Here is a 14,586-nt window from a genome sequence, read left to right on the forward strand (position 1 = left end):
CTGCTACCTGAACTGCTACGGGAGCTATTTTCTAGTAATGTTGACAAGAAAATGTAAACAAAAAAAAGGAAACATTCTGGTATAACAACTTACCATTAATGAGTACAAATTAGCCATATCGATGTACATGTATGTGGGCCTAGTTCAGATACCCCGAAGTTCTACGATGAAATTGATGAGTTGATGAGATCACCAGATTCGCATAAATTACTTCTTTGTTGAGATTGGAATATTATCCAATATTATTTTTCCAGATTCTCATAATCACAAACATATTAGGAATCCTAAAGCCAGACTATGATTATTTAGACTAAAGGAAGACTTTGATATACGATAGCCCCGGTGAGATTTTCGACCAACAGAAAAACGATTTACTTAGCGACAACGATATTTTTTATAATCCCATGATTTTCTATATTCTGTTGCAAAATTTGAAATAGAACCTTGTTTTAAATCCGACCATTCACCTACTTCGATAAATCTCAAACTACCAGACTTACTTTTGGAATTTTAATCATTCTCTTTATTAGTCCTGGAATATGTCAAAAGTATCAAAAACGTCATAATTGAAACAAGAGAATAGTACAATAATGTAGAAACTGGTGAAGATGAATTCATAATTAGCAATCAGATGTTTTGGGAAGTATTAATACAAATGATTCGCGGAAGCACAATTTTGTTCGGGTACACTACAACAACCAACCATGTCACTTCATAATGAAACTAATTAAAAAGGGACTTAGAAAATGATATTGAACTGATAAATGGAGACCTTTAAGAAATACGTCGGGATAAAACCAATGGAATGTTAGTAAGATCAAGAGCTTTTTGAGTGGAAATTGGAGAAACTAATTATTTCTTGAACCTGGAAGCAAGGGATTTCATAGACAAAGCATTCATGCGCGTTGAAACTGTTAGTGGAAATATGATAACGAACCAAATCATTACCAAATCAATTACTTTTGAAAACATTGTTACCACCTATGCGTTTCTTGTTTTGAAGTGTATATACGTTTCTAAGCCTATGTTAGGTATTCAGAGTATACTTACCGTGAGTTGATTCCCTTGCCAATTCACGTGTTTCGTTTTTCCCTGTATTATTGGATAAGCAAGATAGGCGCATCGTTATAGAATTGATTGTTTTAATTCACCATTTGATCGAGATATAAATTGCAAACGGCAATCGTTATGCATTCATTAAATACCACTGTTACATTCGAAACAAAATATAAAAATAAGCTGTTATGATATGTCATACATGAATTGGGAATATATTCATACAATTCGCAAGGAACAAAACCAGAAGAGCATCAACGATTTGCATTGTAGCAACTATGTGACCTATGTGTCAGACAGGTATTTCCAATATGCCCATGTCCCTACCAGAGATGTTAGTGCCTGAAAGATGATGTTTATTCAGAGTTCATTCGTCACTATGGAACAACTTCGAAGTTAATCAGTACCGTCTGTACTTAGTTGCAACTGTTATCATTCATATAAGTATGTATCACTTTTCAAAGCTATTTGCCAATGGCAAGATCTAACCTCCTATGAAATACCACGCACGTAATCTAGTCGATAGAGCGTCAGACCTTAGAGCGAAAGAAAGGTGGTCATACCAACAGATGTTAAAAGATGGTACTAGGGATTAAGCGTATAACACAAGGGCAGGTCAGATCAGAGTCAGTAAACCGAGGGTTGTCGCAAAACAAAATATTGCACCTCAAATGCGCAAACGTCGTTTTTTTACATCTTCATACTTTACCCGCATATACACCACGACCTAGAAGTTGATTTCCCTTTTGAATTACATGTGTTGAGAACGCATGACACAAACATGTGACACTGGTGCTTCATTGCATTGGTTTCAAGAGTGCTCAATCCGTGTGCAGCCAACTAATGTCACATGCGTGAGTGTAAAATGCGCGTAACCTGTAACGAGTTTCAGTTTAATAGATTCAAATAGTATCATGTGTCATGAAATAAAACTGTAAGATGTGAAGCTTGACATGTGTGACGTCATTTTATTGTTAAACTCCCTGGATGCCAGACGGACAGTCCCTCCTCTTTAACCCTCACTTTGAAGTCGAATAAAAGTCAACATACATCACGCACACAAATACACTTCACAAATTCGAATACTTCAGGGAATTCCCTGTTCTGTGATATCATCCAATGTCATTTTAGGCAAAGCAAAAAATCGCCATTTTCAATATCCATAACGCATCAATACAAAGTTACGTTCCGTGTACCATGCTGGTTTTCTACCTATCAGTTACGCAGGTCTCGACCATGTGTGTATTTTCATTAACATGCTCTCTGATGCTATCTTACCCCAGTCCACAGGTACGGCGTATCTACTATGTGTCCAGCACTGCATTTTAATATGGCCCATTCAAATGTATTGTGCATTTGCATAACAGTATACATATATACGTCGTAGGGAATAAATAGCATTATGCTTTGTCAAACTAACAGTATTATCTATCAAACAATACTACCCACAGTGCCTTGGCAAATTGACCCATAATGCATTTCGGCAAGCACTTCTTTGTTTTTCGCCATATTGAAGAAGTGTTTAGGCATGAATTATTTTGTTTAACCATCCACATCCCTTTGAACAATCATCTGCATGTTATCATTTATTACTTTTCTCACCATAGTTTGCCTACATATTGTGCGTACCCTAGGACATATCCGGCGTGTTACAAATTTCGGATATTTATTCGGAAAAGTTTCAAAAATAATATGTTAGTGATCACGGGTATCTGTCTTTTATGAAATCTCCTATGATCATTCAAAAACGTCACCGATAACCCTAATAACCCTATTTACACACTGTAGCATTTTCTCCTATTTTAAGCTATCCATTCGTCTATTCGTTGAATACATTGGCTCAACATTTTCACACAGACACAGACACACACAGACACACACACACAGACACACACACACACAGACACACACACACAGACACAGACACAGACACACACACAGAGACACACACAGACACACACACACACAGACACACACACACACACACACACGCGCGCGCGCGAATATTGATATATATATTTCAAGAACATTGCGCCAGCACTGGTTGTGCTAAGCATTCGTGAAGTTCTCTGTATCTGTGGCACTGAGATAGATAAGATACTTACCTCGTGTTGGTTGTCGTTCTGGTGGTCGTTCTGTTTCCGCTGTAACAGGAACATACGAACATTGCATATTACTCATGAAATCACGTTTATTTCTCCTTAAGATATCAATGTAAACAAATTCAATTTTTAGCATTCATTTTATATCCAAGGAACAAACCCACGAGAAAGTTAACAACTTGACATTATAGCACCTATAAACCTTGTAAAATATCGGTTGTGTTCTCTTCATTGTTTACATACAGCTAGGACAGTTTGCGCGTTCGATAGTATGTTGTCACTTGTTTTGCAAACTTTAGAAGGTGGAGTTAAATTCAGCAACACTTAATTAAATTCCGGTGTTCTGGCTTACGTGTATACTATTAGCGTTAAAGTTCGTGGTTTCCAAATTGTCATTTATAGTCGTTTGCAAGGTAGAAATCTATGTTATGCTGCAGGTAATTTCGGATGTATGCTGTTGAAGACACTCGGCTATGAAGGTTTTCATTTCTTCTTTGTCGACTTCAAGCATGGTGGTTCGAGTGGTACCTTGTTGGTTGGATTTGTCCGAGTCCAACGTAGTTTTGTCTTTCGGGTAGAGAAAAGCTATTAGGTAAGCCGCTGAGGGGTCCGACTTCCCTCAATTTGCGTTTTTTGTTCTGGTGTGAGTCATTTAGTGTCAGATCGTTTTGGATTGTGGTGACTTACGGGCGAAAAACATGGGAGCTATCTCTTACACGCGTGCTCTCATGTCAGCAGCCATCAAACCCCAACGTCCCTCTCTCCGGTAAGACGCTCTACCACTAGACCATTGCTGGTCGTAAAAGGCGACCGAATTGGGCAACCTGTTTGCCGTGGGTTGCGCCCCTGTGTCGGTGGAGGACGGGATTCTGGTGGTTGAGGGCACTGGAACCAGGAACAGTGTTCCTTTGCCCAACACACCACTTCGACCCTTACTTCACCTAGACGGGTGGTAGAATGGGCCCGTTTCTATCAATCGGCTGGTCACGCCATGCCCTGTGCATGAAATACTTGAATTGAATAATTTCGAGATATATTAACCAAATTTGGATCAGGATATATCATAAACTTGATCCTGATCATTTCAATTTTGCCTAGAGTCCTATGCCAGAAGGCGGTGGCTCATGGGCCAATCTGGCATTATAAACCTCTGAATTCTGAGTTTCTCCAGAAAAGTGTCATGGGCGAACCAGCCTGGCATTTCTTCAGTCAGAAACTTGAATAGCTATGGAATCTATTTGCTGGAGTATAACATCCCTGTAGCCCTGGTGGTGCAGGCGGGCTACCACTGCACCATCGTCCTTGTTGACACTACATGGCGGGTGGGGAGCAGAGATGTCGAAACATTTACTTACACCATGGCTCTTCCCATACCATCTGGTTCATCAAAGAATAAACGGAGTCTTTATCGTCCGACGAAGACTCGTCTGAAATTGTTGACTCATGGCCAAGGTTTATTGTGATCTCATCTTCTGATGAGACACCTTTCACAAGAAAAGATACCCATATATACAAAATATACAATTTTGTATATTTGATATTTCCAAAATATACAATTTTGTATAGTTGGTATTTCCAAAATATACAATTTTGTATATATGGTTAGATTTTACCACTGCTTCATTCAATTTCCTCACCTCTTATAGAATGTTTCACATAATATGTGGTTGCAAAGTTTACTAATGATACCGAACAGTATAATTATTGCATGTGACAATAATGCTTTAATACTATTTTCATTATGACAACTATATGATGTCATGAAATAATTTGTATTTCGTTATGTTTTACAGATCTTATTAACAGTTTGATCAATATAAAATGCGTACGCCAGCAACAAGTAGTTGAAAGTAGTTTTAAACATTGATGTTTATCGTTCCTAAGCTCTGTTCTCCAGCTCAGTTCATCTTTGTTTACGAGAACGTTTTTAATATGGGTAATTTTCTTCTTTCGGGACATTGGAGCAGTCATAATATTCATAACATCATAAATATTAAGATTACAGGCAATTTTAACAACTTTAGTACTCCATGAACTTTTACATAGTAACCATTTTCTTCATCAAAGCGTTACAAGTACTGTTATTAAATCTTGGGGTAGTCTAAAAACATTAGCATGTAATGTAACAAACGGGGAGGAGAGACCCATGTCTCCATTAGTGGCTATACATGGAGGTACTGTTACTAACACCAAGAAATAATTTACCGGCTCTATTTTGGATTAGATTAACGTTTTATCCTCATATACCAGAGCCGTAGAACATTACCGGCTCAACAAGACTTTCATACAGTTTCATAAAAAAACATCATAAGACATACACCCAACAGAATAAGACAAAGCATGGCTGGCAGAATTGTACAACTCTTTCACAGTTTCACATATCTAGATGCTCGTCAACCCGTAGTCCCAGATAACGATATGATTCTACATAGACCAGTGTTTGCCCAGCGTAGAGGAATCTGGTTAATCTGTATCACTTAACGAGTTTGAATAGCTTACTCTGCCCACAGTCGAGAGCAGCACAGTAATTAGTAGTTTAGACCAGACGAATACACTGGTCACACTTGACTGGTCTGTCTGATGATTCGGTCACCTGCCAAATGGGATGTCTGACAATTGGGTGTGAACCTTACAGAGGAAGTTATTTTATGAATGCGTCACGTGTTTCAAAAGAGATGACCATTATCTAAGTAAAATACTTCTAAGATCATAAAGGACATAACATTTAATAAAGTGAAATTCATTTTCGACAAACTTTTATGAACAATTTTAAAACAGTGCGGGCAGATTCTATTTTCTAAAAGGTTTGGGGGGTTGTCAATCGTCCTGTTTCGATCCAGATCTAAAACTAGCTAAAATGCGACGGTGGTCCCTGTATTTAAAACATAAGGAGCAACAACGTTACGATCATGAAAGTTCTTAATGTATTGCCCTTAACGTTATGTTTATCGTTCCTAAGCTCTGTTCTCCAGCTCAGTTCATCTTTGTTTACGAGAACGTTTTGAATATGGGCAATTTTCATCTTTCGGGACATTGGAGCAGTCATAATATTCATAACATCATAAATATTAAGATTACAGGCAATTTTAACAACTTTAGTACTCCATGAACTTTTACATAGTAACCATTTTCTTCATCAAAGCGTTACAAGTACTGTTATTAAATCTTGGGGTAGTCTAAAAACATTAGCATGTAATGTAACAAACGGGGAGGAGAGAACACCAAGAAATAATTACGGGCTCTAATGTGGATTAGATTAATGTTTTATCCTCATATGCCAGAGCCATAGATCATTACCGGCTCAACAAGACTTTCATACAGTTTCATAAAAAAACATCATAAGACATACACCCAACAGAATAAGACAAAGCATGGCTGGCAGAATTGTACAACTCTTTCACAGTTTCACCTATCTAGATGCTCGTCAACCCGTAGTCCCAGATAACGATATGATTCTACATAGACCAGTGTTTGCCCAGCGTAGAGGAATCTGTTTAATCTGGTTAATCTGACTGTTGGAATATTATCTATGCATTATCCTGTCTAAAAATCTAGATACATTTACAATATCATGTATGCATTTTTGAATCATTGTATTCCGGAGTGGTCTTCATATAAACTTCTTGACCAATCCGCTTCATGTACATTTTCAGAAAAACAGAACATAACATGGGAATACCGTTCGAATTGAGCCTCGCTCAATTTCCCTGTGCGCTGTGATTTTTTATTTATTTTTTTTAAATGAAAATTTTACAGGGACTAGCTGTGCTACCACACATGTTAAACCATTTTTACAGTTTTGTCTAATTTTAGCGATAATGAAAACTGAGTAGAGATAAGATATATTGATGAACAACGTCTTTATTACAGTTAGGAGCGACGCTTAGGTGTATGTTGTAACACCATTATCAAGCAAGTGATGTTGTTCATCCACAGATCTTATCCTCTCTCAATACTCCAACTTCTAAATTCCTCGCAAAGAAGATAATGATACTTGTTTTGAATCTTGCCATCGTACAAAATATTCTTCGCACAGTATTCAAGAAACAATGTAATATTAATATCTTACTACGCCATCAATATATGTTGTGCAATATTTGAGAGGTTGGCGCCTGTCGGGACGGTGTGAGATGCTAAAACTGTTCTTGTATAGTCTAGTATCCTTTGGCTATTGACAGCTACCACTGTTTATTCCCATTCAAGTTGCTAACGGTGGCTCATCTAAATAGTATTATGGGAACGGAAATTAAAACATTACTTCATTCGTTATGCTACCATTTTTGAATATATGTCCATGAGATTAATCTGTTCATTTTTCCGTATTTTTATTACGGAACTTATAGCTTTGTGTGGCACAAACGATCAAATAGTAAGATGACTACAATTAAAGGGCATTAATAACGAGAGGCTGTTCACATATATGTACATCATATATGTATCACGCGAATCATTTCTGATTTTACTCGACGTAAGAGCTAGAAACGTTACCTACTTCCGGCGCAGCGGTTCTAGATGTTGGCGCTATCTAGATTGGGTCCCTGACACATGCAGCTCTATTTGATGGGTGCATTGTACTTAATAAGCTGAACTTTTATAAATCTATTTTTTGCAAATATATACTGGTCACTCCAACTAATCATTGTTACTAAAATATATAGGATTGTTGTCTATAACGTGTCCATTCGTATGTCTGTTCTACTAAATATTGACACTAAGAAACTCGTACAATTTTTTAAATCATTACTAAACGTGTTGTACTTGTCTACATCTGAATTGAAAAGTGGGAGAAAAGTTGCTTACTGTATTTTGCCGCCTTTGATGGTTCTGATGATCAAGATGACAACGTCAAAATCTAAGTGTTCAGGAGTCGATGAGGATTCAGGAGTTTTTGAATTGATGCAGAAGAAAGGTTGGGGGTTATTATAGGCCCAATAGTGCACCACGTGATTTATGTCCAGGCCCCCGTGACATGCAGTTGTCATGTGACATGTAATTAACTAACTGAATTGCAAAAACAATTCCGACAGCAAATAACCGCATCCACAACAACAATGCGTGGATGCAAAGAAAGAAACCATTTTAAACCCCTTTCTGTATATTTGTATTTGTATTCCTTTCTGAAACTATCATTCTACAAACAGTTGTGTTCACCGCCCATTGTGATACTTCTACTTAAGAAAATAAAAAAGGATGTTTATTTAGTCATTTGACATGCGTTCATTGTAAACAAGGATTAGTGTGAAAGGATTACTAAGTTTGTCATCCAGTATAATGCACTTCCTCGATTAGCATAATTAGAACAGAGTTTGTAATTAGTTATATCCTGACTCCAGTTAACCAAGGCAGCTACATCAGTTGTGATTTATGAATTTGTGGAATCTTAATGAAAATAACGACCGCCTGTCACAAAAATGCAAACGAACATTGAACACGCACAGATGCAGATTTTCCTTTCGTACATTTGAGGGTGAACGTGAACGAAGCCGTGCAAGATGCTTTACAGCGATTTGTCTTCAGAACACATATTGAGCTCAGGTAAGTTTATTAATGATGATATTTTCATCCATTAATAGATATGGCGATCATGAGCGCTGACACTATATGTATTCGCAATAGAACATTTGGAAGACTAGACACAAATTGAGTCACAATATGACAACATCAAATCAAAGAATTTGTTTAATGCAACAGATTTAAGGCATTGAAATTGTACATTATTATAAAATACATGAGTGTCGCTACGTCTCATGTCAAATACATCAATGAATTCTTTATTAAAAAAATTAACTTAATATTACTATGAATTTATAGCTAAAATTATGGAGTCTTGCATGTCGAGCCAACAAAACTATAGTACATATTATTCACCTTGGAATTTCTGTTTACTGTGCTTGCGGTGGGGTCAACCCTATTCCCAAAATGGACAGTTCCAAATACTACTGCATAAAATATTAATGCCAATTTGGAGAAAATTACCAAATGAATGAATGCAAGTAAAACTTAATCCAGGGAAAAAGAAAACTGTTCAATATCACGTCAAAGTGTGCCCAAGTGCAAAACCTAATCTTAAAGTGAAAGGACTTTGGTATTAATATTTCAGTCAGATTATGATATTGGCGAGTTAACGAGGTAAGCCCTATGATTAATTGTCTTAAATACCTTTCTGGTGTCCACCGCCGTGAACCATACTCAATCACTCAGATAAATAACCCCTTTTACATAAGTCATGAACAAGCATATATATATTGCCAATATTTTGCTCCCATGTTTTGGATAATTGTACCAAAGAAAAAGAATTAATCCTAGAATGTCTACACATTAATTCATTACGGACGCTGAAATAATGCCGATGAGACGTTAATTTTTACCTCGCCACTCACTGATTACGGACTATTTGTGGGCCAATAAGAGGTACAAGCCACGTGAAAATTTAGAGTGAGACCAACGTAGCCATTACACCTTTTTACAAGATGGAAAACATCTTTGCTGTTAGTGATTACATATAAAGAAATCTAACCAATTCACAGGCTATACGTTGTAGAACTGAATGCAAGTCATTCCTACCTGATACCATTAATAATTGGAATAGTCAACGGAAAAAGAGGATTATTAAACTTAGACAATGTTATATTCAGTTAAGCCATGATACCAGCTTTTGTCACTTTAAACTTCCATCGACTTAAAAAACACATCTCAGATAACACATCATGCATGCTCTTGTGGCTGTCACAATGGTACACTGCATTAATTTTTACACATGCCCCAACTACAATATATTTAGAAACGATTCTATTCTAAAGGTTAAGTGAGTTTCTAATCAGTGGTTTATTGGAAACAATTTGAACAGTGCCTAATTTAGCTATTTTGAAATCGGCCATGTACATCCGACGTTCGGGTGGATTTGCACATATATAATAACTAGTAGTAAGACTTAATACATACTTTGAGACACCTATTAAGTATTAAAGAGTTAAATAACTTTTCTTAGGAAACCCCTTTCCATCAACCGCACTGTTGACCTATCTTTTTTGTTCTGTTTTGATGCATTGATGTATTATTTAATACAATATGTATATCTCCCCTCATCCCAATGTTAATAAAAGGAAGCTTGGTGGGGACTTTTGGGATATAAGAAATGAATACAGACTGCCATATTGTCTGAATGTCTTAACAATCACCGGGTGTGACCACGTAGACAGGATATCATTCGGGTTTCTCATAATTACTCCATGAGCATGCTTGGTATTGTAGCTTGGGGATATTAAATGTAAGTTTGTTATCAGAGGAGATTGATAGTGAACTTTTAGTACCAGTTAGATGTGATATCTATATGACTTCTTTCTGTTTGACAAAGGATTAAGGGTATATGTGTGGGTAATCCTTCCACGCTGATGAAAGAAAGTCACTCTACTAGTTCATGTAATCTACGTCAAATAAGATCAGAACACATGCATTATTACAACATACTCAGGATACCAATAACAACGAAATGTACAAATTAACAAACATGATCAATATTATTATTACATGTTAATGCCATGTATGTAAATATAGCTATATAAACATATGTTTAATTTTTCAGCTTGTGTGAAGTCGTCCATAAATACAAGAAAACGTATATTATCCCAAACTTATATTACCCTCAAAAGGGCAATTATATTCATGTTACATTTTTTCAGTCTCTTTTTTAATTCGAATGACGTAACATTTATGTTACTTTGATTTTATTAGACCCATGTTGTTACAGACCCAGGGATTGACTAGGTTCATTGGTAACCTCCCAAAACCCCGGTCCATTACATGTCATAAAAGTGCCGGGACATAATATGGTGGCAATACATTCTCTAATTAACACCTGTCACAAAGGGACGGGCAATTTGGGTTTGTCCTCAGGGAATGTGTTATGCAATTTGTGTATTCACGAAATAACATTCATCAAATTATGTACATGGTCCTGTGATGTAGGATTGATGCATTCGTACTTTTTATAAATAAATGAATTGCATTTTTTTTCTTAACCGTGTGCGAAATACGCATAATGTCGGAAAGCGCAAGTTAAATACAGACTCCATCCCAAAATAAATCACAAACCCTCTCTTATAATTTGTATATTATTCTATATTTTAATTATGTAAATCACGTTCCTGTCACTTTTAAAGTAGAATACGTTAGTCACTCAACCAATTCCATTATTATTTTCCCAAAGATCAAAGATTAAAGCAGTTATCAAGATTTATTTTCCATATCTTTAAAAATACTTAATCTTTACATTGAAACTGCCATCATGATGTATTATTATTATTATTATTTTTACTATTATTATTGATGTACATATGGTTTGCACCCAACCATGCGCGTGCCAAATTATACAGCGTCAAGCTTTTAGAGCGCCAACTAAGTTTTCCAAAGTAGAAATTAAGCCAAATGAATATATATCAAGTTTCCTTTTGCTAGAACATATGCATGCTGTTGTGTTTTTTCAAGGTAATCTTCGTTCTCGCATTGATAACAATATTAAAAGAACAAGTATTATAAAATATAATACGGGAATATATTACACACGTTATTTACGCATCCGGTTGCTCATAATACAATTTTCCCCAAGGACTACCGTTTTACAAAACGCGATTTTCCGCGTTTCCGCCGAGATTTCACATTATAACAATGTATATCTACAATGAAACCGACAGCTCAGAACAAACCAAATTCAACACTTTTAAGTAGTGATAAAATAGTTTTCATCCTCTGTGCAATCCACTCTGTTGGCATATGTGCACGAGAGCATGTTACAAAACACATCGCAGCCTCCCCGTAAAACAAATCCAAGCTCAAACACTTTCAATACAGAAGTTACCGCCAAAGCAATCGCCCCCCGACAGCTAATCCCCTCTGTGCATTTGACCATAAAGTCTACTCACATACCAAGCACCGCGCCAGGAAAAGTACCAGACGCCTCAACCGCCCACCCGTCAATATCATTGCAAGGACAGTATGTACTCCCGCTAACAGTGTGGAGTACTAATTAAACCTTCCAGTAATGTTACCCGCCACTAAATCAGTTTTTTGTAACTTGCTGATACTATTTTGCACATACAAAACATTTATAGAGCAATACATAGCAATTATCCTCCTTTACCAACATATACAAAGAAACACAGTGCTCAACTTAAAACACTTCAATTTGCACATATATCATAATTATACACAAATACATAATAATTATCTCCCTTTACCAATATATACAAACAAAACAAATTTGGATACACCATATATACAAATTTGTATATTTTGTATATGTCATATATACAAACTTGTATATTTTGTATATATCATCTTTCCAATCTTGTATATCCTTTGGAAATATCATCTTTCCAAAGGATATACAAGCTTGTATATATGGATTTTTTTTGCAGTGTTTAAAACTGAACCCATTTGCTATCTCCTTGGGCATTAAAGGCGTCTGTGGAGAGGTGAAAAACGTAACACGCCTCCGAAGCGGTTCACTGTTAGTGGAATGTGCACGTAGAGAACAATCTGACAATCTCTTGAAATTAAAACAGTTTGTGAATATTCCAGTTGTTGTCTCAGTGCACCAGACACTGAACTCCTGCAGAGGCATAGTAAGAGACAGGGCTCGTTGTCTTTCTGACATGAGTGAGGAGGAAATTGAAGCTGAGCTGAAAAATCAAGGAATAATTGCTGTCAAGCGATTTACGAAGAGGAAAGATGATGGCACAATTACCAAACTAAATACTTATCTGTTTACATTTTCACTTCCAATTCAAAGAATATAAAAGCTGGATATTTCAACATCGGAGTGGAGGTATACGTACAAAATCCACTCTGATGCTTCAAATGTCAAAAGTTTGGTCATGGGGCCAGGTTTTGCCGTAATAGCTCAGTATGTTCCCGTTGTGGCGGAGCTCATGAGGGCTCTGAGTGCTCCAACAGCATCAAGTGTGCAAACTGCAATGGAGAACACTTGGCCTCATCCAAATCCTGTCCCTTGTATGATCGTGAAGCTAAAAGTCAAAAAGTCAAACACACCAGCAATATTTCATACTTTGAAGCTAAAAAAGTTGGTGCCTCTTCCTACTAATTCAACTCTAACCTATTCAGCTGCAGTTTCCTCTCCTGCTCCTGTTGCCAAACCTACCATGAGAACAACATTGTCTCAAACAACGTTATCGTGGGTGGATGAACAGATCATTCTCGATGACCATACCGAGTCTGTTCTTTCTCTGTCAAATGTTTCAACATCAGCCTTGCAGACAGATATTGTAACACCTGCAGAAGATCCATCATCTGAACATGAAATTGTCCCTGAAACAGTTCAGAGCGAAGCCCACATGTCTTCAAAGAAGAAAAAGCAATTGAAAAAAAGGCCAGGGCCCTTCAACATTTGGAGGTGCCTTCTACTCAGTCAACATCTATAAAAATTCACAATCAGTTTGAACCTCTGGAGATGGAGGTCAGTCCTTCACTCCCAGTTCATGGGAGCGGACCCTCATCCCGATCGCGATCTCCAGTTACAGTTATTGAAACATAATTTTCAACCGTCAGCATTTTGCTTACAGGAAACCTACTTTAAAGATACAGATCAACTTGATATACGACAATATAATTCACATCATTTCTTTTCTCCTCCAGGGCCAAAAGCCACTGGAGGGTCTTCAATCTTGGTGAAGCAGGGAGTGATCCACAGCCCTGTTCCACTGATTACTCCACTACAAGCTATTGCTGTCCGTGTTACCTTGCACATTGTGTTTACTTTGTGCTCTGTTTATGTTCCTCCGACTTCATCTCTTCAGCATGTTGATCTCCAGGCCCTCCATGACCAGCTACCCAAGCCTTGCATCATTATTTGTGATTTGAATGGACACAACCCCCTAAGGGGAAGTGCACATTCGAACAATAAAGGTAAAGTCCTGGAAGATCTTATTTCCAACAACAATTTATGTCTTTTTAATGATAATTCCTACACTTATTTACATCCGGGTACAGGTACATACTCCTACCTGGATTTGTCAATTGTGGATTCTGATCTACTGAATGAGTTTGAATGGTCAGTCCATGACGACCTGTGTGGAAGTGACCATTTTCCAACCATTCTCAAAGCTGTTATTCCATCTGATGTTCCTCCATCATCACGATGGAACTTCACTTGCCTTTACTTGAAATTCTTTCATCTGACAAGTTTAAACCTGATCTGTTTATCGATGTCCCTGATCCTGTACAACTGTTCTCTGATGAACTAAACAAAATAGCTGATACCTGTATCCCTAAGTCCTCTACGATTCCACACATACGTAAACCATGGTTTAATTTAACCTGCAAACAAGCTCGGAAGGCTCGGAAAAAGGCAGAGCATTATTTCCGTCGGCATCCTATGGTACATAAATTGAATCAATTGAAAATTTTGAATGCT

The 14,586-nt window shown here is 37.1% G+C and overlaps 1 protein-coding gene across 1 annotated transcript in view; it reads right to left on the reverse strand.

The window, feature by feature from the left end:
* The window catches only part of LOC124121002 (triadin-like), a 77,190-nt gene that overhangs the window by 4,340 nt on the left and 58,264 nt on the right, over positions 1-14,586 (reverse strand). Inside the window, exons 15-16 of the mRNA XM_048391892.1 lie at positions 3,162-3,200; positions 1,051-1,092 (exon numbers count right to left, since the gene is read on the reverse strand). Coding sequence (XP_048247849.1) covers positions 1,051-1,092; positions 3,162-3,200 — 81 coding nt within the window. The remainder of the gene's footprint in view (positions 1-1,050; positions 1,093-3,161; positions 3,201-14,586) is intronic.

The sequence above is a fragment of the Haliotis rufescens genome, unplaced genomic scaffold, assembly GCF_023055435.1.
Source record: "Haliotis rufescens isolate VD_foot unplaced genomic scaffold, xgHalRufe1.0.p SCAF_101, whole genome shotgun sequence".
NCBI classification, from domain to species: domain Eukaryota; kingdom Metazoa; phylum Mollusca; class Gastropoda; order Lepetellida; family Haliotidae; genus Haliotis; species Haliotis rufescens.